Raw genomic sequence first — 26,931 nt, 5'->3', positions numbered from 1 at the left:
AGCATGAAAGTTCATTTTTCTTCTCTCACTACATCTCTTCACTACCTTTGTCTTATCTGAAGTGGTTGACTGGCAAAAGTTTCTCTTTTGTAAACAAGCAGATTAAAGAGAAAGGTGTTGGATTACAGATGACAGTCTGATCCTATGAAAGTCAATGGCAAATCTCCCATAAACCACAGTAAAAACAATACCAGGAAGAAAAGGGCTCTCCAGGTGTAATATTAGTGTGATTTTAAAGGAAAGCGGAATGCAATATTCTTCACCTCCCTTCTTGTTTGGGGCTACCCTTTTTGCAGTGTAGCACTTCTGATGAGTTAGCAACACACAGCTTTTGTACAAGGAATTTGTGAATGCTTTATTACAAATGAAAACACAGTGCAAGAACTCATGTTACTGGTCTTAATTTGAACATACTTGCATGAAAAAAAGCTGTTGAATAGAGCAGTGGCTATCTGCATATAGACCCAATACACATGAAGGTTCTTAAATACAATATATAGACTAAATTAAGGCTGGGGAAAGGGAAAGAGGCAGGTAACCCCCTTTTGCCTTCTGTAGGTTAGCCTCAGGAGAGAGGCTTAGGGACGGATGCAAACATGCTTGCCACAGGGTATGCACCAGGCGTCAGGGCTCAGCCCACTGAGCCCTGGTTTGAACAAACTCATAATGGCTTATTTTCTTCTGGAAGTAATGAAGTAAGTGCAGTACACTGAGAAAAACTGAGTCTTTTCTAATTTCAAGTTGGTGGCAAGCTGCAACTTGAGAGAGAGTGAGAGGAGTACTATACATTACTCATATTTCTGCTCTTGAAAGAAAAGCGCTGAGAAATGTTATTCTGTAATTGTTCAGCTATTTAGTCTTCAATCGTCTTTCTGATAGCTCAGTTTTTAGTTAGAAAGAAAAGTATTTTCTTTAATGACAGTTTCCTGACAGCATTTGGGTTCAGCAGTATCTTGCCCATGCTAAGGCTTCTTTTGGAAGAGCATGCTGGCTGCTATTGCCTGTCATGGAAAACGTATCACGGCTCACTGCGTGGCTGATTTGTGTACAAGGTGAAGAGATATTATGCCATTGCTCGGAGTTTGAAGGTGCCACCTATTCCTGGTCCCCTGGGGTGGGAGGGAATTGCCTTTCTGCATAGGCCTAATGAAAGCTAGCAGATTGACACTTCACCAGTTAAACACAGTCTAACTGTCCTGCTTGTACTTTATTTTAGCTTTATGATGCTATTGATCTTACATATTTTTCTCTATATTACTTTTTTGGAGTATTTGGAAGGCTACCTGATGTATTATTGTTCCCTGAAGTTTTTGAAGGCATCATTTTCATAGATATACAATAGGAGATGGTAAACCAAAAAAAAGTTCCTATTCATACTTTTAGCTCATGAAGCAACAGCACATCCATTGAAATTTAAATGAAAATGGAGACTGTGTCACACACTATAGCTCTCTGGAAAGCTACAGTAGGAGTCTAGCAGTCCAATTCATTCCTTTGTAGAATGTACTAAGGCTAATGGTCTTGCTGGGAGTAAAATGTATTTTTTTGCAGAACGGTTCCAAGAACAGACTTTGCTCTTTACCAGAAAACATAAAAGAAAACAAATGCTTACTGTGTCTTTAGTATGCTAAATATGAAATTCTTTGCACAATGGAATGTTAGCAGTAGCCGTAATCATGTTTTCCTTTCATCACCTAGTGAACGTAATTTTAAGAGAGGACTGCTGTAATTATATTTCAGATAAAAGGAAGCAGAATTTCTGGATAATATTATAGTTGGTCTGATTGTTTTGTAGATAGGGAAAAATAAAGAGAGAGACCACATGAATACTTATTTAATGAACAACATATTTATTAAGCAGTGCAGACTGTACAGAATGCATTTAACTTTGGATGCAATGCAGTAGGCTTATTTTCTTCAAGTACCTTTCCTAATATTTTACTACAGCTATTACGTTCTCTTCTTATCTGTCCAGCTATTCAATTATTTGTATAGTATGTCTATAGCACAACACTAAAGCGTTTAGCTTAACCACAGTCACCAGTGCAGGTACAGTCAATGTCAGCATCCACAGACTCCACAACATCCTCAGATGCAGATTTCTTATCGCTGCTTCTCTGCCATTCCAGCAGGCTTACAGCAGTATCTGTCATAAGAGCGAAGCCATTGTTAACTAACATCAAGCAAATTAACACATTTCAAGGAAATACTGTTTTGATGGCTGCCAGCTCCCTCATCAAGTAAAGAATGAAATCCTGCCCCCACAACTGACATCTGACTGCCTCATTGACTTGGAGCAGGATTTTCATCCATGATATAATTACTATAACACTTCCCTAAAAACAAAATGAATAACATTTCGTGAAGCACAAAGACAACAGGCAGGAGGCTGCAAAAATGCTGGAGATAGCCACCATCAATGTAAGACCACCACGTACAAATACACATCAGCAATCTCTTTTTATGTTAGTGCTGCATATCACTGCGTATTTCAGCTGACTATTTGTCGAAGTTCATTCTGAAGGATAAGCCCTTTGGAGAATTTTCAGAGGTTCATAAACTTCTAATTAAAGTTTCCCATATATTGTGAAATCTGGCAGAGCATTGTCAGTTGCAGTATTAACCTTACCACACTGCTTTATAAACAGCAGCTTGAATAAGCCATATCCCTTAATGCTGAAATAATCTAAATGGAATAATGATATTCATCCTCCCAATAAATATTCTTAGCTAGTTGGAGGTTTATCATTGCATATGGAAGGATATTAGGACATCCATTTAGATTAAGTTTGTATAATGAGAATGGGTAAAGCTTTCATAATTTTACCTCCATTTGTTTTATCCCTTAGTTGGACAACACATTTATAACATGGCATCTCTCATCACAGGGAAATCTGGAGACTGCTGTATGGGTTCAGGTTGTATCAGTCACCTATCTCCTGAAATGCTAACACTCTCCTTGGCTAAATTACTGTCCAACCTGAAGCACAGGTTTTGCATAATAAACAGGATAACAAATATTTCCCAGAAAGGTTCTGGAGATGCATTTTAAAAATATACAATATTTTCAAGCTGTGAAATGAGAAATGCTATAAAATGTTTGAGTTCTGTTTTTCATGTACATTCATTCTTGTTATGTCTCTTACTCTTGGGCACACTGTGGGTCTGATCACATTCATATCATGTCGGAAATAGTTCCCTCAGCAAATTGGATCATGGCTGAGTAACTATGAGCCCTGTGGGTAGGGCTTGTGGCATGTTTGAAATGTGAACCAACATGTGGACTTAAACTTGGAGTGATGTCTGCCTCAGTCAAGATCCTAAGACTACAATCTCACTGATTTCTGGACAACGGGAAATTCTGCATCCTTGTACTTCATTTTATCCTTGCTCCACTGGTGGCAGTGATGGGGTCCCTCTCTTTTGAAACAGCAGACTATCAGGTCTGAGTTCTCATAAAAAGAGCTGAGAAAAGGTCTTTGTCCAGTGTATGCAAATACATGTTCTCAGCTTGAGAAAGATGAGAATTTTGTTTCTACTGCTTCTCCAATTCATCAACCAAAGAAAGAAAAATAACAGTTTTTAAGGGCTGGCCTTGTATTCCTATTGATCCTTAGCCTGAGGAAAAGCAATCATCTTGCTAAAAACCCACAAATGGCATATTTTTTCCTTCCTCCTCCTCCTCCCCCTCCCCCTCCTCCTCCTTTTCCCTCTCCTCCTCCTCCTCCTTCTCAGGATAAATAAATTTAAAAAAGCACTTGATTAGGAGTGCTGCTAGCAGTTTTCCCAGTCTCTTGTTCAGTAAATGAACTAGAGAAGCCTGCAGTTGCTGTAAAAGCAGCACTGGCTGTGACAACTAACATATCTTTTTTTCTGATTTTCCTCTTTTCTCACACATTTTTGTGAGAGAATGAGACAGCTTTATTATAGCCTAATATTCTGAGGCAGTGAGTGGCCTGGGGTGATGACATTTCAGAGGTACAGACTTGGACACACAAAAGAAATCTGTGAAACATGGATATGACAAGATTTTGGAAGGTTTTTTTGTTGAGGGTGGCTTTTTCTTTTCATAAAAGGATGCATCTATTCCCATGTGAGGGAGCTGTCAGAAAACTATTAGCACTTTCTCTGTGCTACTTGTTGAATAGGCTGTTGTAGATGGTTGACTATTATAGAAAGATACTCATTGCTTTTATGGGCTGATTCAGCACATTGCAGATATTAATAACACGAGCAAAGTGCAAAGATCCACACAGATGTTGTTTAAAATCAGACATAAAATACTCTGTTCCTTTCCAGTATTACTCAACACAGGGGTCCATTGGCTTCAGTGAAAGTACACTGGATTATCCCAGCTAACAATGGATTTGGCCAACAACAGTTAACACAGAGGACACACCACTTCAGTAGATACTCCCTACTGGTAGGTTTCCCTCTGAGGTATATATGTACTGTGTAATTCATGAAAAGATGTAGGAAGAAATGCACCAGAAATATCTGTAGGTTCCAGGCTGGATTCTCCTCCCATGCTTATATAACTTCAGTGTGAACCTGTGTTACACAATGCATCACATCCATGACAAATTGGTATAAGTGAAAGGAGAAAAAGGCCCAGTGTTTTTAAACATCTGGGGCATGAGTGTGTGTGTATAAAATACCTTCAAAACCAAACCGTTTTTTGGAACACTAGAGAAAATTTCAGCAATGTGTTTTTGCTGGTGTATTGCATGGTGGCATAGCATGGCAGCCTAATCATAGCAGTCATGTCACACTACTTGACTGACTTTCAATTGCCTTGCTTGCCCTGGTCTACACAAAATTACAGGCTGTAACGTGCATAAAAGGACTCAGTGTTGCTTATCTCAACTTTACGGAGATCCTGAAAAAGTGAAAAAATTTTTATCGACCACCACTGCCCCTTTTACCACCTCAAATGTTTTTCTCAGATGATGTTACCTGCCATCATCTAAACTAGCTTTTAGCTGGCCAGTACTGTCAGTGGTTATAGCAAATACTAATGGGATTAAAAACAGCAGCTCAGAGAGTAGCTGGAGCAATATAGGTCTGTGTGTGGCTGTGCTGTGTTTTGTTCTTTCGAGTGCTCTGACAGAGCTCCTACAGTACGTGACACAGAAAGAGAAAAATATCGTACCTTTTGGGAAACAGTGGAAGCCAACCTCAACTGAAGTTTTTTCGATTGGAGTACAGTCTTTCATACATTTCAGTACTGGGTCAACAGAGTAGCACGTAGATTCCTCTCCATCAATAGTAGGATTTCGTTTCAGCTTCACATAACTGCGCTGCAGCTTGCACCCTAAGAGGAAAAGGAAAGGTAGTTAAAATTGTAGAAATAAATCCCAATCGATCGTTGCAATAATAAAGGTCCGTATTTTCACTTCAGCTTTTATTAAAACACAGGTGCCTGACAAACCATTTTCACAGTAGCGAGGTTATTGAGATAGGATGATAATAAGTTGGGGGATAGAGGAAAGAGTCTGAAAGGGGAGCTATTTTTAAAATCTAATTGCACAATATAACCTAAATGGAATCATGTATACCCAGTTTTTTAGAACTACATAATACACAGAAAATAACCTCTCATGTCTGAAAGCTATTAAGAATAGATACTGCAAGCACAATGGCTACTTCATTGCATTAGGAAAAATGTCAACTGTAGTGAATGGATAAAAAAAAGGTAGCATTTATATAATAACATCAAGGATAATTTTTGTATTGGATGATTTTTATAATGCTGCAATTATCTCACTAGAAAGGTATAATGTAACTTAACAGGATCCCAGCTATGACTCCGTTTCCTGACACACAGATAAGTACAATTCTGCTGCCACTGAAGTCAAGGAGAAAACAACCATTAACTTCAATAAAGTTATCTCAGGTCCAAGGTAAATGGAGACCTACAGAACAAAACTGTATTGATGTTATGGGAGACCATCATTATTTTTCCAGCTACATGTGAGAAGAAGCTCTTTTACTTTAGAAGTATTTCTAAATATTTCCCTGAGGTTGCACCCTCAGATGGTGCAGAACAAAAATGAAATTTTGTGCACTCTGAAAATTTACATAAACTTAAGATCTGACACTGCAACATAGGCTGCAACTTGTTTGATTAAATTAAGTCTGCAGACAACAGCTGAAACTGCTTTGATTCAGTGGAGAAAATCACACTTATTTCAATGGGAGCAAGATTAGGCCTGATTTTGCCTCTCCAAGAAAAAAGCTACTCATTGTAAGAAATTATAGTAGAATCAGTTATTTAACATTGAAGTGCACATGAGACAAAGACTTTTGCTGTAGTGTATATTCTCTGTATTCACAGGCAGTGTTTTAAAGAGTTGTTGGTTAATGAAGTTAAAATGGATACATACTGCTATTGTCTTTTCTAAGTAAAAGATATCTGCTGCTTTTAAAACAAATATTTTCTAGCTATTGGCAGAGGAAAAGTGAAATCGTATTCTCCCTAAGCATAAAGTGTTTTCAGATCTACTCACCACCAGAGCAGGTTTCTTCTAGCAATACCCATGAATGAACAAAAGCAGAACAGCTGTGTGCCAGCTTATGATTTGGCATTAGGAGTTCATTGTGCTTTTCTCTGTCATTATTTCCACAAACTCCACAGGTCTTTCCTCTCATCCATGAAGCAACGGTAACCTATAAAATAGCACATCTTTGTAGTGAATACTGAAGTGTTGGTCTGTTACATTGCCAAGGTACTAAACGGAAAGAAAGTAGTAACCCTGAAAGTAAGCCCAATACCTTAAGGATCACACCATCAAAAGCCACTTTCTTCAGTCCGTGTGTTGGAACTTCCACAGTAACTGTTGTTCCATTTTTATAAATTTTAACGTTGTCTGTAAAAAGATAGTGAATCATAAAGTGATCTGCTTAATTTCAAATTAATGGAGAAACTGAATAGCACAAAATACACCATAGTGCATTTTCCTTCACAATGATCATTTTGCTGCTACAGTTGGATTTTTTTTTTTTGTGGCGAGAGAAAGTAAAAATAGAAGAAATTATCTCTTTATTTGTAAAAATGTTCTACTGCTGTTCCCTATAGTTGGAACTGCCTTTTGTATCCAGTCTGCTAAATCCCGAAATGATAATGACATTGGTGGTGCTCCAGCTAAATATCTGAACCAAAGCATCTAACTGTGACTATAATAAGAAGTTTTTTCCTAAACAATCACCAACCTGGACATACCATATTTATAAGAAAGGGCTTTATTTACCTGTCAGTTATGCTGGAGGAAAGTAAGAGTGTATATACTATAGGAAACAGGAAAGTAAGTCAATACAAATCTTAAGAAAGTAAAGTCTCTAGTTTTTCTTTCAATTAATTCCACTTGTGTTTTCTTAACGTTGAGATTTTTCTGTGGAATTTATAAAAACATCTTGAAGATATTTAGTTTCCAGGTCAGTCCTGGAAAGGTGGGTATCACAGCTTACCTTTTTCATACTCAGAAACTCCACTGTGTGATAGAACTGGTTTTTCATTGCATGCCACAAGGAGAGATGAATTTGCGGCAGGACAGATTGTGATGTTCCTTCAGAAAAAGAAAAATAAAAAAAGAAGAAACTAGTGGTTAATCTAAAATATGTAAAGTAGAGATATTTGTGACCAAAGCTAGCAGACAACCAGTCTGAATATCTGAATTTTGAATGAATGAATGAGCTGTCTTCTTTCCAAAGTGCAAAATTCCGTGGGATTTTGGGTTTTGAGATTCGACCTTTAAAGAAAAGACAGCGAGGGGACATAATGAGCACGTTATCAGATAATGGTGGCTGTGAAATTGAAGACAAGAGCAACTAAACCAAAGAGTCTCAGATGAGGATTCCTTCTGGAAATCCTGTCTTTCCCCAAATATCTGATTGCAAACCAGTTTCACCTAGGAGCTAGACATCTCCCATCCCCAGCCTAACTCCCTGAAACTTTATACCTAATTTCTGAGCCCTCAGGATAAACCACACTTACGCTGAGGTTGTATTTATGTGAACCTCTCTTGAGAAAGACTGAGGATCAACCTTTCTGGTAGTAATGATGAATTTTGGGTGTTCAGTACAGTCTTGGACCACTATCAGGTTGCAGCTTTTATTGAAAGAATATGTACGGCTCACGCGATCGAATGTTTTGAAATCTCCCTCTCTGACTTCACATGTGGCTGCAAAACAAAACCAGAAAAGAAATGGCAGATGTGACAATGGCGTACATGTTGCTGCAAAGTATTGAAAGCCACCTCTATGAGACTGAACTACCCAGCAAACAGGAAAGAAACTTCATCATCTCCTTGGCAGAAGCTTTCAATGCTGCCAGAGTCTGTAAGGACAGGGTAGCACTACAGAATAACTACCAGACTACATGTTAAACACAAAACTCCAGCTAACAGGGACTAAAATGTACCAAATTCTTGAGAAACTAAAAATCTTAACTAACCGTGATAAAAAATAGTTCACATTTCCCACAGAAGTGCTAGGCACCAACCAGCTAAGACTCACATGACTCTTTTTTGAAGAAAACAAACGGGACAGAAAATACATGATCTGTCTTGTACCCATCATCTGATGCCTCTAAATGCAGAGATAGCACCTTCTTAGAAGGGGCAAAAGACAGCCTCTAGTCCTTGCAGACAGGAGTGATTCCTGAACACTGAGTATATCAGTTTGAAGTCTCTTCATTCCCTGCCAACAAACATGCTTCTAAGTGAAGGAATAAGCTGTTGAGAAAGCAGGGTTAGAGACACTATGTTTCCCTATAAGACCACTACAAGGAAAGGCAAGGCCCAGTCATGGCAGAGGATGGATCTACAAACATTGCTTATTCATGAGACAAGCATATAAGTAATATTTACATTGATCTTCTTGTGCTATTTGCGAAGCTATTTCAGGAAATAAATTCCAGGCAGTGATATCTCGAGTCTCATAAGTTGCAGATGGGCCTAAGGGCAGAATGAATGGCATTCGGAGTGCCTGATAGTAAAGTGTTACCTGAAAAAGCAGAAATGAAAATACATTAAGATAAATTGAACCATATTGCTCAAGATATGACTGCAAAAAAAAAAAGACTCTTGAAAAAAAAATCTTGAAAATGCATTTACACAGTTGCAGTTATGTTAGTCTCTCCAGGATGCATCCAAACCCTAAGCTTTTGTGAGGAATCATTGTCTTCTCTTCTAGTCACACTTCTTGACTTTTTGAGAAATTGTTAAGGACATTGGAAAGTAACCGACATAGATGAAGTTTAAGTGATAATTAAGTGACTTCTTAAAAAATAAGGTAACAAGTTAAGTAACTAAGTTGATGGATGTGTCTGGAAAAGTGAACAGCATCCATTACAGGCTGAAAACTGGCATGATGAGCATCGGGGTAAGATCCCTCACTGTAGCTACAAATTACATTTACCAAGAGAATCAAATTAATGCCTAGTGTGCCTACTTCTTTATTATCACATATTAAAGATCCTGCAATACTGAAGCACCACGGAAGGTTAAAGACACACTAATTTCTCTGTGTATGAATAGCTAGCTGTTATTAATTTGCCAGAGATCCATAGGGGAAATTTTTCAAAGAGGCGCATAGGGATTTGGTGGACAAAGACCAATTAATCAGTGGGATTCTGCAGATCCAGCCTGTGCAAGCTGCTCTGAGAGTATAACTGACTGCTCCAGTTTGGTTAAGGCAGAGTTGTATTTGTGGCTGTCATAACTTGCTCGGACCTGTCTCATCAAGCATGGTTACTGCAGATGTGGGACTTGAGTGCCAACACAGATAGATGCCGTACATGGTTGCAACGGAATGCAAGGTGTTCTCAAGGCCTCCATTATCTGCTCTGAGACCCCTATACATCCCATAGAACTAGTCACACTGGGTAAAATGAATAAAGACGTGAGTGCAGAGCAGTCATACTTGAGACAATTTGGGCCTAACTGCTGTTGTCAGCATGGAAATAAGGTATTTGACTACAGAGTCTGATTTTCAACTAATTGCTACATTGCACCAAAGCAGCACAAAATCAAGAGTACTCTTGTATGTATTTCAAGACCCATGTAATGTAGCCAGGTATATAGCAGCTTCTCTAAAAGGGAATGTTTGGCTTTTTTTTCTTTATATTAAGTATCAAAATGTTATTAGTTGAAAATCCATTCAAGGTAAGGAAAAGGAAAAAAATTGACACATACCCCAGGAGCTTTAATTACTGTATCAATTGTTCGTGGAGATGTTGCAGCTGCCCTTACTATAAATTCATGAGATGGATTTCTCTGATGTGCTTCTGAGAAGCCCAACACGAGTGCTGCACCAGGAACGTACTGCATGAATCTAGAGATAAACAAGATGTGACAAACTCAGGTACATGAGCAAAAGCAGACATGGGAGGACGAGGACTACTGGCAGTTCTGAAAAATCAGGGAAACAATGGAAGAACTGAAAAGTCAAAGAAATAATACTTTGCGTCAAATTAAATGGTTGATTTTATCCAGAGGAAACACATTGGTTTTATCTTGCTCATTTTAACTGGGTATTTTTTGAGACTGAATAGAAGAACATTTCAAAACAAAAAGGCATTTTGAACTGAAATATCAAATCATTTAATATGGAAAATGAAATTAAGCGTGTCAATTTTTTAAATAATTGGGGGATATCTTTTAATATGAAACATATGGAGAAAGTAGAACACATTCACAAAACACTTTTGTGCCATTGAACTTGTGTTTTCCATCCAAAAAAAACCCCAAATATGTTTGGATGGAAAAATTTCATCCAATACTTTCAGTGTTTTTATAAAGCCAACCAGCGTAAGAAAGGCAAAACAACAACTTAGGAAAGCACGAATTACATACGCTGTGCTTGTCTTTTTCATCCAGGATGGAAGACTTCCCCATTGCACCTTCAGCTGCACGGCCGGCTTCCTCGCCAGTTGGCCTGTGGTAGCCATGGCTGCTATCCTGTAGTCCCGGCACTCCTTGCCCCATCTCAGTCTGGCCTTTACAAACAGGGAAACAGTCACCCAAATTTCAGAACAGAATCACAGAACCACGCTTGACCATTTCAAAATGCAGGTTTTTCTTCTTTCCTGAAACTTCACATCGATCCTTAATATTTCCAAGTCTTCCTTTTGCTCTAAATAGGCTCACAGAGAAATTTTGACTACATCCGGAAAAATCTGAGGCACAGTAGGAAAAAAGTTTGCTAGGCTGTGCAGACCTACATGTACATGTTCCTGTCCTAAAGCAGCCCCTGAAACATCAGGTTTGTCATAATTTCCCGAGATTTCCTTAGACTTGGTAACTTCATAATCGATATGTATTTTTTTTTAGAATACTGCACTATAATATCTATTAGCCCTCCTCAATACCTCTTGATTTGAACCCCAGCCCACTTTTTTCAATACTGAAATATCATGCTGAATTTGTTAATTGCAGCTGCAAAAAGCAGAGGTTTGTAAATTGTTACACAAAGATGTCTTGCATTAAAAGGCACATGGGAGATGCAGCACAGGGAGACGTGAAAAAAGAAAAGGAAAGACCTGTTCCTTCATTTATGATGCTCTCTCAGGCATCAACCCATTACCCAACTTTACTTTTTCCATCTTTTCATATAAATCCTAAGAAATACAACATTTCAAATGCATTTGAGTTATGAGTCTTCTGAAATGAATTATATAGAGAAAACCAGCCGGATTCCCAGACAAGAAAACTCATAGTAGAGCAAATAATAAATAGGTAGTAATGAAGCAGTCAATTTTTCAAACATTTTTTATACTTCTACTGGTCATATTTTGATGTATCTTGAAAGTCAATATCTTGTTTTGCCAGATTTTGAAGTAGCTGATTTTTTTATTTTTTATTTTTAATTCAAAAGAATGGTGAAAGATAGGAACATTTTCTGAAATTTCACAAACTTTGTGAAACATTTAAAAATATGTATGTTTCTCCTGTTTAGTTCTCCTAATCAGCAGGTGCTCTGTGCTTATTTAAAAAACTCTGGGCTTTTTAGATGTCTCTCTGGGCGACGCTGCCTCCGTGCTTACCTGTGCTTTCAGAGGCAGTATGACAGCATCAGCACACGCTTTCCAATTGGTTTCAGCCAGCTGAACCACAACTAGTTGCACATCAACTTTGGCAGCATCAGAACGAACATATGCTGTAGCTTGATAACCTTGATTTCTGTTGTCACTCCTTACTGCCTGTGCCACAATCGTAATGCCAGGTGGAATTACGTCTCCCAGGAAGTTGCGCTGAAAAACAACCCCCAACCATCTGTGCTTAAGTATTTCTGTGTATTCACTGGAGAGCCTACAGTCCAGTTTATGTGTGCTGATAGCAGGAAGCAGCCCTCGTCCTTCATCAGTTTAGTTTGCGGTACGTATTTCTATATCCCCAGTATTTAAGGATAAATTTGGCTGGAATCTTGATTCTTTCATTACCACCAGGAATTTTCAAAGACGTGATTGTTTTGATGCGCGATCCAAGACTCTTCCAAACTATCTTTATGCACGTAGTAACATTTTGTTCATTATTTTACTATTTCAAATAGCTGCCTACAATACGTACTAGATATCTTCATAGCAGTATAGACATTCACAACATATTTTGCTATGCTACAGCTCCTTCAAGCCAATTGATTATTTTGAAATCCTTCTTAGTAGTAGAGTTCCCATAGACATCACCTGCATTTGCGGAGCTATTTGTTCTATTATTATGTAGATACCTTTACTTAGTACAATTATAGAATACTAAGTGTGTAATAAAGATAAAGATGATCTGTGCTTAATGGGACTTTACATTTACTAATCAGTAGTGACCGTAGAGAGTCTGATTTTAGTTATACTCTGCATGCACTCATGACCTCAGGTCTACATCTAAAAATAATTAGGCAGACTTAAGTTAAAAAAAATCTTTAAATAAAACCTATTTATTTCCTCCCTATTTTTACCTTAATGTAATTTATTTTGCATTTTGGGCTTTCACAGGAAAAAGAAAATTCAACCTTTAACTTGCAACCCCATTCCCTTCAATTTTTATAATTTCCAAACCCAGGCTTTCACATACTGCAAACACCTTTAGAAATGAAGAAAATATACCTAAGAAACCAGCAAACAAAACCCCGAAGCCAAGGGAATTTGGAAAAAATGTTTTCATGTGGGGAAAATATCTCAACGGACTTTGACTTTCAATTTACAAACTTGACTTGCGGCATACTTCCTGAGCCTGACCCCCTCAGCTGGTTAGAGTGCCACCACATCTACAGTTCCTGCTCAGCAGCCAGCAAAGCCCGGCCGCTCGTTTGTACCACACAGATAGTAGTACCTCACGCGTCAGGCTGGAACCACGGCTGTCGTGAATGCTGACTCTGCTCATGTGGCTCCTCCTTGAGCTGTGGCCAGCACTTTCTCCATGGCGGTGGCTGCTGCTGCTGCTGCTGCTGCTGCTGCTGGTAGCGCCGCTTGGGCGACTGCTCCTGCTGCTGCTGCCTCCCAGTTCAGAGGAAGATGACGATGAGCTGCTTGATATCTTACGATCTGGATGCTATGAAACAAAAATAGGTTAAAAAGCTATGACATGGCCTCTAGTTTTACAGTGTAGACATCAAAATCAGAGCTATCAGCCTCCCTCTATAGGTAACAGACAGGCTTAGACATATCTAGAGTGTTATTTTTATTATCATATGCAGTCATGAAATATGTTGGGTAGGAATGTGCCTCGGATCCACCTGGACCTCTCTGCCGATAGGAAGGCCGCGTAGACAGTGATTGCAAATGGCAGCATCACATTGTCCAGGCCTAATGATAGGGAAAATAAAAACTGACACTTAATAAGTGGTCAAATATATCCGTATTTTTTAGAAAGAAAAGAGATTACAATTTAATTAAATACACTGTAAATCATCTTCCTCTTTCACAAGCAGGATGCGTAATAACTTTACAGGTAACACCTACAAAAGCCACTACATTATCATCTTTCTAATATATAGTTAAAATACCTCTGTGCCATAATGTATACTGAGCCTGGTTTCTGATACAATCCACATACCTGATGTTTTTGCCATGATTGCCTAAAAACTGTGGACACAGCTATTCCCATTGGAAGTTCTTGCTGTTTTATAATTCCCCCATGGTATTTGTTAACTTAGCTTTGGCTGCATTGTACAGCATCTAGCCCAAAGGTGTCCTGACTCAAATTTGAGGATTACAAGTGCTGCAACAACAGAAGGATGTAGTGTAATAGTCAGTATTTTTGTAATAAATCTTAGTTTGGTCGTCAATGTTGTTATTGGACAGTATGGAATGCTCAAGTGAAATGAACCAAACGAAGCCCTTCAGTAATATGCTTGACCATATCAACTGCAGCCACCGTGGGAATGCACACTTGAATTAGGGACCCACCCGATGGACGTGAGCAGACCTGAAGCGGAGCCGGTATACTTTTGGAAGGTGATAATCCTGCAAAATTTCAAAAGAAGTTATTACCTACAGCTCAGTAAGGATCACCTCCTAGCAGAAGTCAAAGCATTAGAAAAATTTACCCATTCTGTAGAAGTGTTGTAACTACTGTGACTGTTAAATTGGGGCTTGACACGTTTCGTCTCAGCTTGTCTGTCGTATTTGCTGTGGCGATAGGAAGCACCAGTGCTTTCACTGCTGGTGCCACTGCTGGTGCTTCTGCTGCTACTGCTGCTACTCTGTGTTTTATGCTTCTGCTCACGGACATTTCTCTCTGCTTCAGCAGCGCTGGCATGTGGAAATGGTGTGGTCTTGGACTGCTTCTTAGCCTTATGCTTTATACCAGATGCTTTGCTACTGCTGCTGCTGCTGTTGCTGCTACCTGTGCCGCTACTGCTGCTGCCTTTGCTGCTGCTACTACTGCTTCTGCTGCTGCTGCTGCCCTTACTGCTGCTACTCCTGCTTTTGCTGCTACTACCGCTACTGCTGCTGCTGCCCTTGCTGCTGCTACTGCCTTTGCTACTGCTACTACTGCTTTTGCTGCTCCTGCTGCTGTTACTACTACTGCTTTTGCTACTACTACTACTACTGCTGCTTTTGCTGCTACTACTGCTGTTACTACTACTGCTTTTGCTACTACTACTACTACTACTGCTTTTGCTGCTACTACTGCTGCTTTTGCTGCTGCTACTACCACTACTACTTCTACTGCTGCTGCTACTACTGCTTTTGCTGCTGCTACTGCTGCTGCTACCACTACTGCTGCTGCTACCACTACTGCTGCTGCTGCTACCACCGCTGTCCCCAAAGGGGTAGAATTTCTTTCCTTTGGCTTTGGACTGTCTTGTTTTCAGATTTAGCTGGGTGCCTCCCTGTGGTGCTCTGTTGTCAGAGTCGCTGCTGGAGGGGCTGCTCGCTGCACTCTCGGCACTTCCACTGGTGCTGCTAGCACTGGATGATGAGCTTCTGGATTTTCTTGTCCCCTAGTCAATGGTACCATTGGAAAAACAAAATTATTTTTCTGTGTTCCTGCAGAAGGCTGTAAGTAAAATCAGATAGAGAGAGCTATGAATCTCTCTGCTGCCTTAGAAGACAAGATGTACGCCTGACAGCATTCTTGCAATACGTCGCAATAAGGCAAACTCATAATAATGTGTTAAAACCACACATAAGTAGAACAATTCCCCAAACTCTTTTGTGATAATGAACATGTGGAAATTTACTTGTAGCTAATGTTGGTAATGACAGTGCTGTAGCTGTGACTATCTCAAGGCAAGTTGTGTAGGTAAAAGTGTCATACCTTTTTGCTACAGTTGCAGTAGCTGGAACGAACAGACTACCTTTTGGGCACTATTTTGTGTCTTACAAGAGATTTTCAGAAAAACCTACAAAACCAGCCTGCTCTTTCTAATGTCCTTCACCTGCAGAAGAGATGAATGCCATCAAAAGACCTGCAGAAAGACTTGTGTACCCAAAAGCCTGTCTTTATTTTCCAATTTTTGTATACTATCTAAACAAAGGAAGCTACTTAGTAAAAGAAATATAAATAACTAAACTTTGTGTAATGTCTTGCACAAATCTAGAAGTGGATTTTTACAGCAGTACCTGGTCATCAGTATCATCAAGGATTTTCTTCACTCTTTTAGTTGCTGCTTTGCTGGAAGATACTTGTGCCTCTGGATCTTCAAATGTTACTAAACGTACCATTTTTGTAGGAGCTTGGTCTCCTGCTTGAATTGTGACTTGTATTTTTTCAATAGGTGCCTCTGTGTAAACTGAAATTGCACGACAATTAGTATTACTGTTAGTATTAGCAACTGAAAAATAGAATAAGCCCATTTTTGCTATAATTTATTTAGCCATTCTTCCCCAAATGAAAATATAAACACTCATTGATTATTTTTGGTATTGAGCAACTTTGTTAAAAAATTTCTGTAATAGCTAAAGCACATACTGGCAATAACCAAATTTTAAAATATTAGCATGATACTAGATTCTTTTCAAGTCAATAAATAGAATGATCAGCGGATTTAAGTCAAGTGAACTGGATTGCATAACTAGATAACACTGTGGAATAGTGAATTAGGCATCAGAGAGGAACTGAGGCTCAACTTTTCAATTGTAAAGAATGGCCCAATGGTTAGGCCATTAGTTTGATACTTAGGAGACCTAGATTCAGTGGCCTGCTGTGCTTTTACTTCTTATGATCATGGATTAAGACATTAAGGACTAGATCCTGGCAGGGTTAATCCATAATTCCCTTTAAGAGTCTGGGTTTTTAGAGTGTAGCTACAGGACACTGCATCAGATCTGCTGCCCATGTCCAATTGCTCTGTGCTTGCATCCCAAATCCAATGATTCAGGATGCATCAGACACACTCTGCAGGCAGAGATCAGCTCTGCTTGATGCTGGCAATGCTGAGTGGCATTGGTGGGAGAGCTAGGAAATTGCTGCTCAGACGAGTGTGGGAGAAGTGGATTCCTGCTACAAGCATAGTCTGTTGCCAATATTCGCAGGGCTGGTAGGTCTAATGGTAGTTGTAGTGGTACTTAAGATACAAAAGATATATATGTACATGTACAAATGTATATGTGTATATACACACACCCCTACCCACCCACTCGTTACTTTCTTTTTTGTGCACAGTTGTATTTACCTGGCTTGAAGCTCATTCTAAGGGCGTGCTCTCCAACTAGGTAATAAAGAGGCACGTTTTTGATAAATGCTGCATGTATGCTTTTCCTCTCAATGCACACTTGAACCCCAAATGTACTTGCATTGGAGCACATGGACTGAACAAATGGCTCTTTTCGGGAAGTAGAGTGTCCAAAGGAAAAGGAATTTCCCAATGAAACATCTTCTGCAGACTGTCTGTCCTATTAGATAATACACATGTCAAGTCAAACTGGACAACAGTAAGAGGAATACTTGCATGTTATGAGTCCTGTTTTGGTAATAGTTACATGTATTCTGCAGGAGGAATTAACCAGTTTATTTGAGATAGCAAGGGTGTGACATAGGACGACTTGGTTTTCAACTGGACAAAATTATCAACTGAATGGCTTGATTAGACTATCATCTAGTGTAAAAAGAGCTTCAGGCTATAAGAATGGAACATTATATCACAAATTAATTCTAAATATTTAATTTTGTTTTCCTGGAGTATTAGACAGTGTTAAGAGGTTTTGGATAAATCTGAGTGTGCTCTAGACTGACTGGAGTTCTTTCCTTTGATTTTTGATTTGGTCAAACAACAGAACCTTCATCTCTGTCCATGAAAATTCTGTCTCAGTTGAGGTCTGACATGAATGTGAGACTATATCAACTAGATGGTCAAAGCATATCAGATGTTAGAAAATTCCACTCAAACCTATGTAATTTACACGTGCTAAGCAATGCTTGCACAAGAACAAATTAAAATTAATTAAAATTAGAATCAAATCCATGAAATGAAAACTATCATTTCCTGGAGCAACGAAGCAAATAGCTAAAGACACAATCAAAAGCTTTCATTTCACATGTAATACAGGTTTGCAATTAATTTTTTACTCAGTTTATCATGTCAGTTTCAGTCATACAAACTTGTATGAACCCCACTGAAAAGCTGGAATTTTAATGCTAATATTTTCTTTCCAAAGGAAATTCTAACGATACCGGGAAATGCTCCAGTTAGTGCCATTTTTCAGTAGCTGTTCATTTAAGAATAACTGTGGAGTGCTGAGATTTCAGGAAGGGCAGCACAGAAACACAAAGCAGAACAACTTTGCTTGTTCCAGAATATTGGAAACTGCTCTCACTGACAGTACGTTTGCCTATTGACTTCTCCATAGGAAAGTGCTGTACTCATCCTCTGTTCGTCTCTTATTTTATCTGAAAACCCTTCAGAGTTGCAGGACAACAATGAAACCAGAACAGGAGACTGTATTCCTCACCTCCGTCAGTCGTTCACTGAATGAATTGTCATGGTGATGCCTTCACAACGCTGCCCATCATAGAAAGCCTGTACTAGCTTTTATGGAAAACTACAGCTCAGGAAGTCATTTGACTTGGCACACAAACTGCCATCCATCCTTGAATCAGGATGCTTATAAGCATTAAATTTGGGTCTACAAATCGAGCAGCGGAGCATCTCGTGGAACATTTGTGGCTGCCCCAGGAATGTGATGCTTGCATAATGATTGCAAAGTATTTTAAAGATTGTGGGCCTATCCTGTAGATGGCAGTGTAAAATTAATTACCAAAGAAAATGCTTTTGCTTTTGAAAAAGTGTTGCAAGTCTGATGTATTACACTCCAGATTTTAAAATAATGTTACTATAGGACTATTTGTGTTATTAGATTGAACCTGACTTATTTTGAGCGAAGCAGCATTGGTCAGAGATGAATTGTACATTTTCCTATGGAGAAAAGAAAAGGTATCCCACTGATTAAAAGCCCAAAAAGAATAGTCAGACACTACATCATTTACCCTGATGTTATCAGTCTTGCCTGATGCAGAATCTGAATCGAAGGACATCTTCATTATGTCAGGCACTGCTTCAGGTAGAAGAACTGGAGTCATCTTACTGGCAGTCAAATCCCCAATATTTCGTGTAACAGCAAATGTCTTGGACCTGTAGAATAAACATTAGAGGAAACCTGTATTGATAAAGCACTGCTGAGGAAAAGACCTGAATAATGCGTTGTGGCATGTACTCAGCAACAAGTATACCTTGCGAATTGCTTTACAGATATTTACAGCATCTTTCATGTTAGTTGTATTTTCAAGGACTGCTAAAAGTGAATAAAGACATGCACTGGTCTCAGGGGCAGATAGCTCAGTTAGGCTTTTAGAATCATGTGTACAGGTTAAAAGCATTGCAGTTGATGGGATCTCCGTATGCCTAACACCCTGAAGAACAGCCCACTTAGAAGCCTGGCTGTGTATCACATTATTAAAATTTTGGGTCTCCTATTTTGATCTTCTGGACTTTTAAATTTTTAAACTCATCTTCTGTGTGTTCACTGCTAAACTTAGTTCTCATTTCCTTTGACATTATATTTGGGAAAATACTGCCATAACTTCAAAAAACAACCTGGGGACTGGTGACTACTGAATGCTGTTTCCCATGCAACTTTTGTTAAAGCAGAATTAAAGAAAGGAGCCTGAAATCATCAAAGTAAGTGTCTCCAGCTTGATCTAAATTCACTGGTACTCATGGCTTGGCAAGACATCACAGAGAGATGTGTAAGAAGGTTAAGAGCCTATTTACGTAGATATGTTCAGTACATTGTTTCCAGTGTTGTGGACTCGAAGAGTATTAGTCAGGATCCAGGATGAGTGATATAAGGTGCAGCATGAGACCGAGACTCTCACGGCTAAATATCCTGACCCCCTGGCTCCATACCCCACATTCTTCATGGAAGTTGTTACAGTGCTGTGATAACTATGAGTTTTGTTTTGGGTCAGGGAAACATCTTGAATGCGGAACACTTTTGAGAGATTAAAATCTATTTCCCTCAGCTATGAACATTGTGCTAGCTCTACCTTATTAGCCGTTTATTAGCACTAACATGCAGCTCAAAATTCCCCATGTGCTGTTTCTCAAGTATGAAGTTGATCTGCTTGCCCTGGGGCTTTTGTGGTCTGCCAATGGAGGTGGCTTTTGTGACAGTGAATGGAAAGATGGTCTGCAAAATGGTCTCTATTTTAATACGGTCCACACTGTACCAGCCTGAGCAATTCCAATCTAACCTATTTTAAAGATGAATTTGTATTCATTTGATAGCCCTCTCTTCCTCTTGAAGGCTCCTACTGTGCTGTGTGCACTGTAAAGCACACAATTGCTCTTCATGCGGAACACCTCAATAAAACGTGTCACCTGTGGGCTTTGTTTTCTTTTCCCTCTCTCTCTTTTTTTAGATAAGGACATGACAGCAACGCTCCACGCTGGGTGATAGGAGAACCTTGAAGAATGGAATCTGAAATAAAATATTCTCCCTAACAAGCTGAGGGGATAAAAGAAAATACAAATCAACTTGCATTTCAGATGGCTCATCTGGGTAAAGGGACAAAAAGGGAAATGGTTTTTATTTTAATCCCATTCAATAATTCAAATGACCACTGAACTGCAGGCTGGGCCTCCAAGCAGAAAGCCCTGGGGTTTCTTTTCCAATTTTTTTTAGTATTTTTTATGCCAATAGTCTACTCCTGCCACCTAATGAAAGTGGAGGATCGATTCCTCCCTGTTGAGCACAGAGAGCCAACAAATGTAGCTGCATCACAGGTGACACATGTCAATGTCTGCAGAATCACACGGCACAGTAAAAATAGGCTACAAGAGCCAGCTCTGGTGCTTTAACAAGAAAAACAGTCACAAAGAAGGCCTAAAGCTATGGTATGAAAGAATCTGTTCTCTCTGATCCCACACAAGGGAGAAAAAATAAAAAGGAGATTTTCCAATATGTATTAGTGTATTTTTTGGATGAGAGAAGAAGCTGTACTATAGTATAAGCCAAATTCACTGCAGGGGTAAGGGACAAGCAATTCAGCTGTGTTGGGCCCACTGATGTTTCAGTGAGTGTGGCCTTACATACATCCCTAACATGGGGACAGAAGAGCTTAATGTCTGTTTAAAACAAACAAAAAAAATCAACAAATAACTATTTTCCCAGGTTCTAAAGCACAGCATGACATTGTATCTAAATAAATGAGAAGAAAGAGACAATTCTCCAACCAGATCTTTAGCTCTCCTTCTGCTGTGATGAAATGAAAATTTCTGCCTTTCCTAGTACCATCCTCTGACCTTGGTGCAAAGGTGGTATAAAAACAGAGACTTGGAGCGCCAGTCGTTTCCCTTCTCTGTCCCCAAACACACTGTGCTGCCTTGCGAGCTCACAGCATACGCTGGCTTTTCTGCATTTTGTGCTACACATGCTGTATACATGTTGTACACGGTGTTGTAATTTTGTAATTCATCTTATAAATAAGATGCTTATCCTACAGTTAAAACCAGCAAAAAAGCCCTATGATACAAGCTCTATTCAAGATTATGTATATACTTCAGTAGCCTGTCATTATGAATATGTGATATATTTGCAAAGTGCATTCTCTGGCAGCTCTCCATATTTATACTTTAATCACAGGGCTCTAATTTTCCCTGAAATTTATTTGATTTTTACTTCTTCCTGTAAATTTTGTTTAAAAGTATGTTTAAGTAGCCATCTGTAGTAGACCAAAGAATTATGTTAAAAGAGCCTTAAAAATAACTATTATTTTTAATTCAATTTAACTTTGATAAGATTGAATTGAAACACATGCTATATATTCTCTCCATGGTATGATTAATTATTTCGCTCTGATTTTTGCTATAAAGAAAGTCGAGTCCGTAACGTGCTGTTTTGTCTTGGGAATGCAATCTCTCTATCACCAAAATTTTCATTATTTTTTCTTCAGAGTCTGTGATTGCTCACCTGAGTTTCTCTTTGGCTCCTGAAAATTTATATAAATCCCACAGTTGTGACAGGTTATAACGTGTACGGTGTGTAGGATATAACTGAACTTAATGCCATTGAAGACTGTTTGCTTCCTGTGTCTGGATGTGAGAGATGAAGGGGAAAATAGTATCACATCCTGACTAGCTTTAATGACATAGTACTATAGAAGGTAACCCACTGACCATCAAGAAAAAGTGCCCAATACTAAAATATTTTGACCAGAGCTCACAAACAAATGAAAGAGCAATAGCTTTCTAGAACCATTTCTTTAAATAGGGCATTTAAAGCTAACAAGGGAAGGTGTCAGAATATCTCTAAAACATTGAATTCAATAGGTTCTTTATTCTTTGGTGGATCTATGCAAAAGGAAGGGAAAGTCTATGTTAAACTAAAATTTTTGACTCATTCTATATAGAACATATATGTAACCTTTCTCCCTCTATCATGCCTCCTTGTTTCTCTTGATGCCTTTAAGATTTTACTTTGCTTGGTCTTTGACCTCCTCAGTGACGTGGTTCAATGTTACATTCTCTAGTTATTGTTTTGCCTTCACTTGTACTCATTGCTGTTTCATTGCTCTGTGTGGATTCCACTGGCCGTTTGTTTTGTAACAGTGAACAGGAATGCTTTTTGGAGAAAAATTGATGGTGCTAAAAGTTAGCTAGTGAGTATTAGCTTTCTTATATACTTGGCATTATAGAGCTATTTCTGAGTGACTGCTTGACTTTATAAATGATAATGCTGCAGGGTCTAGAGCAGGGCTTGGGCTGGAACTCATGGACTCCGCTGTAATCCCTTGCGTTTGATACTGACTTGCTTTATGCTTTCTGGCAATGCATTTAACCCTTTTTGTGTCTGATTTGATTTCCCCTTAAGTCAAAGGAGGAAAATATTTTTTATTTTGCTTTGCAGGGAGGATCCTTCTGCTAACATTTGTAGCTCTGCTTGAGGCTCTAAACTCCATATCAGTGTCCAATATTCTCATTTCAGTTCAGCATCCTTATTGAGTTCATTAATATCACCCTCACCCTCTCCAACAGTGAGAGCTAGTGAGAGCAGGTGCCTGCTGTCCCTGATAACCTTGGGAGCAGCCTGTCCTGGTCTTCACAAGAAACTGGACATAACTTTTGGGCTGTGGTGCCCCAGCAACTGACACTCAGCTAACTTTTGCTCTATGAACTGCCGAAACCCTCCCTCCTGTGCACAGAGAACTTGATTACAATCACATTTGATGGAGTGAAGGAATCATCTTAGGGAGGAGGATGTGATGTCAAATGCCTACTAGGATGGTCTGTGACCATTGAAGGGCAAGGGAGAATAATGATTAGCCTAACTGGTGGCTAAACGGAGGAGACCTGCAGAGCTGCTCTGGGCCAGCAGCCATGAATGCTAATTGCAGCTGGATCAAGCAACTGAGCTCTTTTGTTATGGCTGTATTCCTAGAGCAGAAACTTGTTAACATTTCTGTGGATTGTATAATAGCTGATTTCTGTTGTCAGTGATGCTTTTTCCTTTGTGATGAATTTTCTGCTTGTCTTTCTCAGAATTTTTTCATGCGTGTGTGTGAAGGTTTTCTAAGCTTTGGTCTACTGCTTTGATTCCTTGGACATACTCTTTCTGTTTCCTCCCTCTCTTTGTGCTTGTATTTCCATCTGTTTTCATTTGTTTGGCATCTGGCTGCATCGGTTTTCCAGAGTGTATTGTAATTGCATGCACTGATAATAAATCAAGTAGACCTAACAGGTAAGAAAACCAAATGGCAGCCACAGGAAAACAAGGTAAAAACACAAGAAACACCAAATCCTCTATGCTTCAAGGCATCAAATGCAAATATATATATGAGTTATCTGTTATAACTGAGAGGATTCAGCTGGCTTATATCTTACCTAGCGTCTCCAGTCCAAATATATGTATTGGAATAGAAATGTTATGCCATTTGTGTTTCAAATAGCTTATGGGTCTCAACAACTGAGAAATGGTCCTAAAGAGGATATTCAGGTGAAGACCACAGGAAGTGACGCATATTTTCAAGCAAAGCTTTGGTACATGTCACTTCATTTAAAATAAATAAACTACACCAATCATTGCCAGTTACCCAAGCTGACAGTCAAAGACAAGATCTCTCAGCAAATGTTCTGTATTATTTGGAAAGACTCTGCATTGTTACATAGAACGATAATAAGTGCTATGTCTTACCTTACATTAATTATGTTAGTCTCATCTTTACATGGCGGAATTTCAATTTTGATATTTTTTTCCTTCATATGGATAGTGGCAACAACATTCACAGGCACATGAGCACTCATTTTGGTGTGTGCTTCCAGCCCTGCCTGGACCATGTGTGTGTTGATCCCCATTACAAAGGTCATTTCCTTAGCCATGCTGAAAAGGTAGAAGGAGGGTAAAATTATGTTCAGACAGCAAACAGTTGTTGAATTTTTATGGCCTCTGTCACTTGGAAATATTATTCTTTTATTTTATACTAAATATTTACCTTACACTCATTTTGGATCGCAGCCTAATGTTGGCATTTAGTAACTCAGTCAATCTGAAATCAGGCTTTGGAGAAGGTGTAATCTGTGCTTGAACTATTACAAAGAAAGTAAAAAAAAGCGTTAAAAAACACCCCCAATCCTGACAAGCATGTTTGTATTGCTCAGGTCTTGAAATACGTTACCATTTCCTGCCACTTTTGTGATAGAAGAGTAATAGAAGCTAGTCTCTGTCGGGAACCCAGTGCAGGTGGGCACGATACGACGGATCTCAGAGGACAGTAAAGCCTTGGTCCACTGCCTCCCTACACCACTTTGAAGGCTACTGATTATTCTCCTTATCGAAGGGATTTTTTCGTCAGGTCCATACCATGCCTGCAATTACAGAGTTCAACTTGCCTAAATAAGCAGAACTTGAATATCATGATCTGTGTCATTAACTATGCCTCAGGGGAAAGTCTGCCAGCAATGATTATAGCTAATCCTGATCAAAGCTTGACCTTATTTGCCTTGATTAATACTAAAGACGAAAAACCTTCTTGAATTAAAAAGTTAAAAAAAGGCAGAGAATGTGTGAAAGAAACAGTATTTTAAAGCTTTTGATGCTTGGGTGGTGGTTTTTTTGGAATGATACCTGCAGTGCAGTTTGGATGGCTTTTTTATCAAGTCCACCAAAGAACAACTCTTGGCCAAACATCTTCAAGTAGCCCGATGCAAAAGGTTTGTCACTGGAGAATGCCTTCCAGTCAGAGAGCTGCATGAGAAGAGGAAGAAAGTCCGATTCTTCATAACATTTGGGGAAGCAATATCTTAGAGATTTTCTTTTCCCTGAGAATTTACCGTTTTCAGGATTTCCTTGAAGTCATAGTCAGTCTCCCAGTCCCCGTCAGGAGAGTAACCTTTAGCAAACATCTCCTGCAGTCCTTCAACCGTTATTCCCACCTGTGGGAAGAAGTAAAGTGTAAATGCCAGTTGGATGATGGTTGTAAGAAGGGATGAGAGGGCAAACTGTGGGTAGACCCAATTACCTCCAAGGGATCAGCTACTCTTCCAAGGAAATGTGTCCGCAGCTGGGACATTGCCATTGTTGGAATTAAACTGCCTGCATTATTCAACACCAAATATTTAGCTGCCAGTCCACTCATAAGGAACTCTGAAGAGAAATAGGCAGTAAAACACAGCACAGTTAGTTTTTAAAGCCACAGTGTGCAGATTGTATCAATTTACTAATTGCATAATTCAACTGATAGAGCACGATATGAGAAAGTCCAGAAAACCCAGCTATAAAATTTATGTTATAAAACAGTCATAAACAGAATATTCTGCATTTGTGAACTATTAATGGGCAAAATTACAAGCCTCCTGCTCATTGCATGGTGGTTATGCCATTTTTCCAATTGCTTCTGCTATATCATTTACATCCAGTCAGATTCTGTAACGTCAGCTTATGAAATGCTTTTACAAGACATTATTTAGGGCAACTTGACAAAGGGGATCAGAAATGAAAACAGATTTGCCATCCTTTGCTAATAGTTTAGGGAAAGTGATATAGATGTCCTATAAGGACAGATGGTGAGGTGTAGATTTGTCTCTCAAGTGACTCAGAGGCAATTTAATACATCTAGTTCCAAATGCTATAACTCCTTACATGAAATGCACTAATCGTTAAATAATTGTTAACTATTGAGTGAACTTTGAGCAAACATAATTTGTGTCTATTTATTTTCTCTACTTTGGATTTATCATCCATAATGTTCTTAGATACAGATAATCAGTGCAGAGCACAGTCATGTATTCTTCCCGATCTTGGCACAGGTCTATACAGTCCTGCTTTCTGAGTTAAAGTAATCCCAAGGCTTTTCTAAGTTTCCTTGGATTTCAAGAGGAACAAGGCTGACATGATATGTAGGCATCCCTGTCGTGCTTCCTTTCTTCTAGCCCTCCTCTCTCTTCTCTTCCTACAATAGCTGGAGGAGAGGGAAGTATTTTAGGAGTCCCTATGTTAAATTTCTGCTATCCTCATGTTAGACATAGGCACCATATACTGATTAAATCCCAGCACCACCAGAAATCAGCTTTGGAAATTCAGACAGCCAGGATAATTGCAGAGCCCTGGAAGATCCAGACCAATAATTTCAGTACCCATACAGAAATTATTGATGAATTGTAGGAAATAGATTTTCAAACATTATGACAGGGAGTGAGTCTTTGACCTCTTTCCAGAAGAGGAGTGCCTAAATTCTCATAAATTGTTTAGCCAAAAGTTAAAGATTATTGCTTAGTTCACAAATGTGGGGTGTTATGAATACTCATGCCCATATTACTTCTCTAGTGCCACTCTCTGTGTTTCAGATAATATCTCACTTGTAAGTCAACACTTTCCCATTCTCTTCTGAATCCGTGCATGCAGACAGGGATCTGGATGGTCCTTTACTCTCATTTACGCCTCACGCTAAGTTGTTTAGTATCAGATTATTGGGGCTAATTTTGATTTCTAATTTCTCAGGA

General features: G+C 39.0%; 1 protein-coding gene across 1 annotated transcript in view; it reads right to left on the bottom strand.

Moving 5' to 3' along the window:
• Positions 1-2,027: 2,027 nt before the first annotated feature.
• LOC127019108 (vitellogenin-1-like) overlaps positions 2,028-26,931 on the bottom strand; it is a 43,316-nt gene continuing 18,412 nt past the window's right edge. Inside the window, exons 14-36 of the mRNA XM_050901026.1 lie at positions 25,452-25,576; positions 25,264-25,365; positions 25,058-25,177; positions 24,609-24,798; positions 24,426-24,519; positions 24,128-24,313; positions 18,924-19,068; positions 17,113-17,332; positions 16,061-16,230; positions 15,015-15,438; positions 14,539-14,837; positions 14,399-14,455; positions 13,323-13,541; positions 12,044-12,250; positions 10,854-10,996; positions 10,194-10,332; positions 8,868-9,003; positions 7,994-8,180; positions 7,468-7,565; positions 6,775-6,869; positions 6,510-6,669; positions 5,153-5,314; positions 2,028-2,146 (exon numbers count right to left, since the gene is read on the bottom strand). Of these exons, the coding sequence (XP_050756983.1) occupies positions 2,028-2,146; positions 5,153-5,314; positions 6,510-6,669; positions 6,775-6,869; positions 7,468-7,565; positions 7,994-8,180; positions 8,868-9,003; positions 10,194-10,332; positions 10,854-10,996; positions 12,044-12,250; positions 13,323-13,541; positions 14,399-14,455; positions 14,539-14,837; positions 15,015-15,438; positions 16,061-16,230; positions 17,113-17,332; positions 18,924-19,068; positions 24,128-24,313; positions 24,426-24,519; positions 24,609-24,798; positions 25,058-25,177; positions 25,264-25,365; positions 25,452-25,576 (3,797 nt within the window). The remainder of the gene's footprint in view (positions 2,147-5,152; positions 5,315-6,509; positions 6,670-6,774; positions 6,870-7,467; positions 7,566-7,993; positions 8,181-8,867; positions 9,004-10,193; positions 10,333-10,853; positions 10,997-12,043; positions 12,251-13,322; positions 13,542-14,398; positions 14,456-14,538; positions 14,838-15,014; positions 15,439-16,060; positions 16,231-17,112; positions 17,333-18,923; positions 19,069-24,127; positions 24,314-24,425; positions 24,520-24,608; positions 24,799-25,057; positions 25,178-25,263; positions 25,366-25,451; positions 25,577-26,931) is intronic.

The sequence above is a fragment of the Gymnogyps californianus genome, chromosome 8 (assembly GCF_018139145.2).
Source record: "Gymnogyps californianus isolate 813 chromosome 8, ASM1813914v2, whole genome shotgun sequence".
In the NCBI taxonomy this organism is placed as follows: Eukaryota; Metazoa; Chordata; class Aves; order Accipitriformes; family Cathartidae; genus Gymnogyps; species Gymnogyps californianus.
This window is presented reverse-complemented; position numbering and strand designations above follow the sequence as displayed.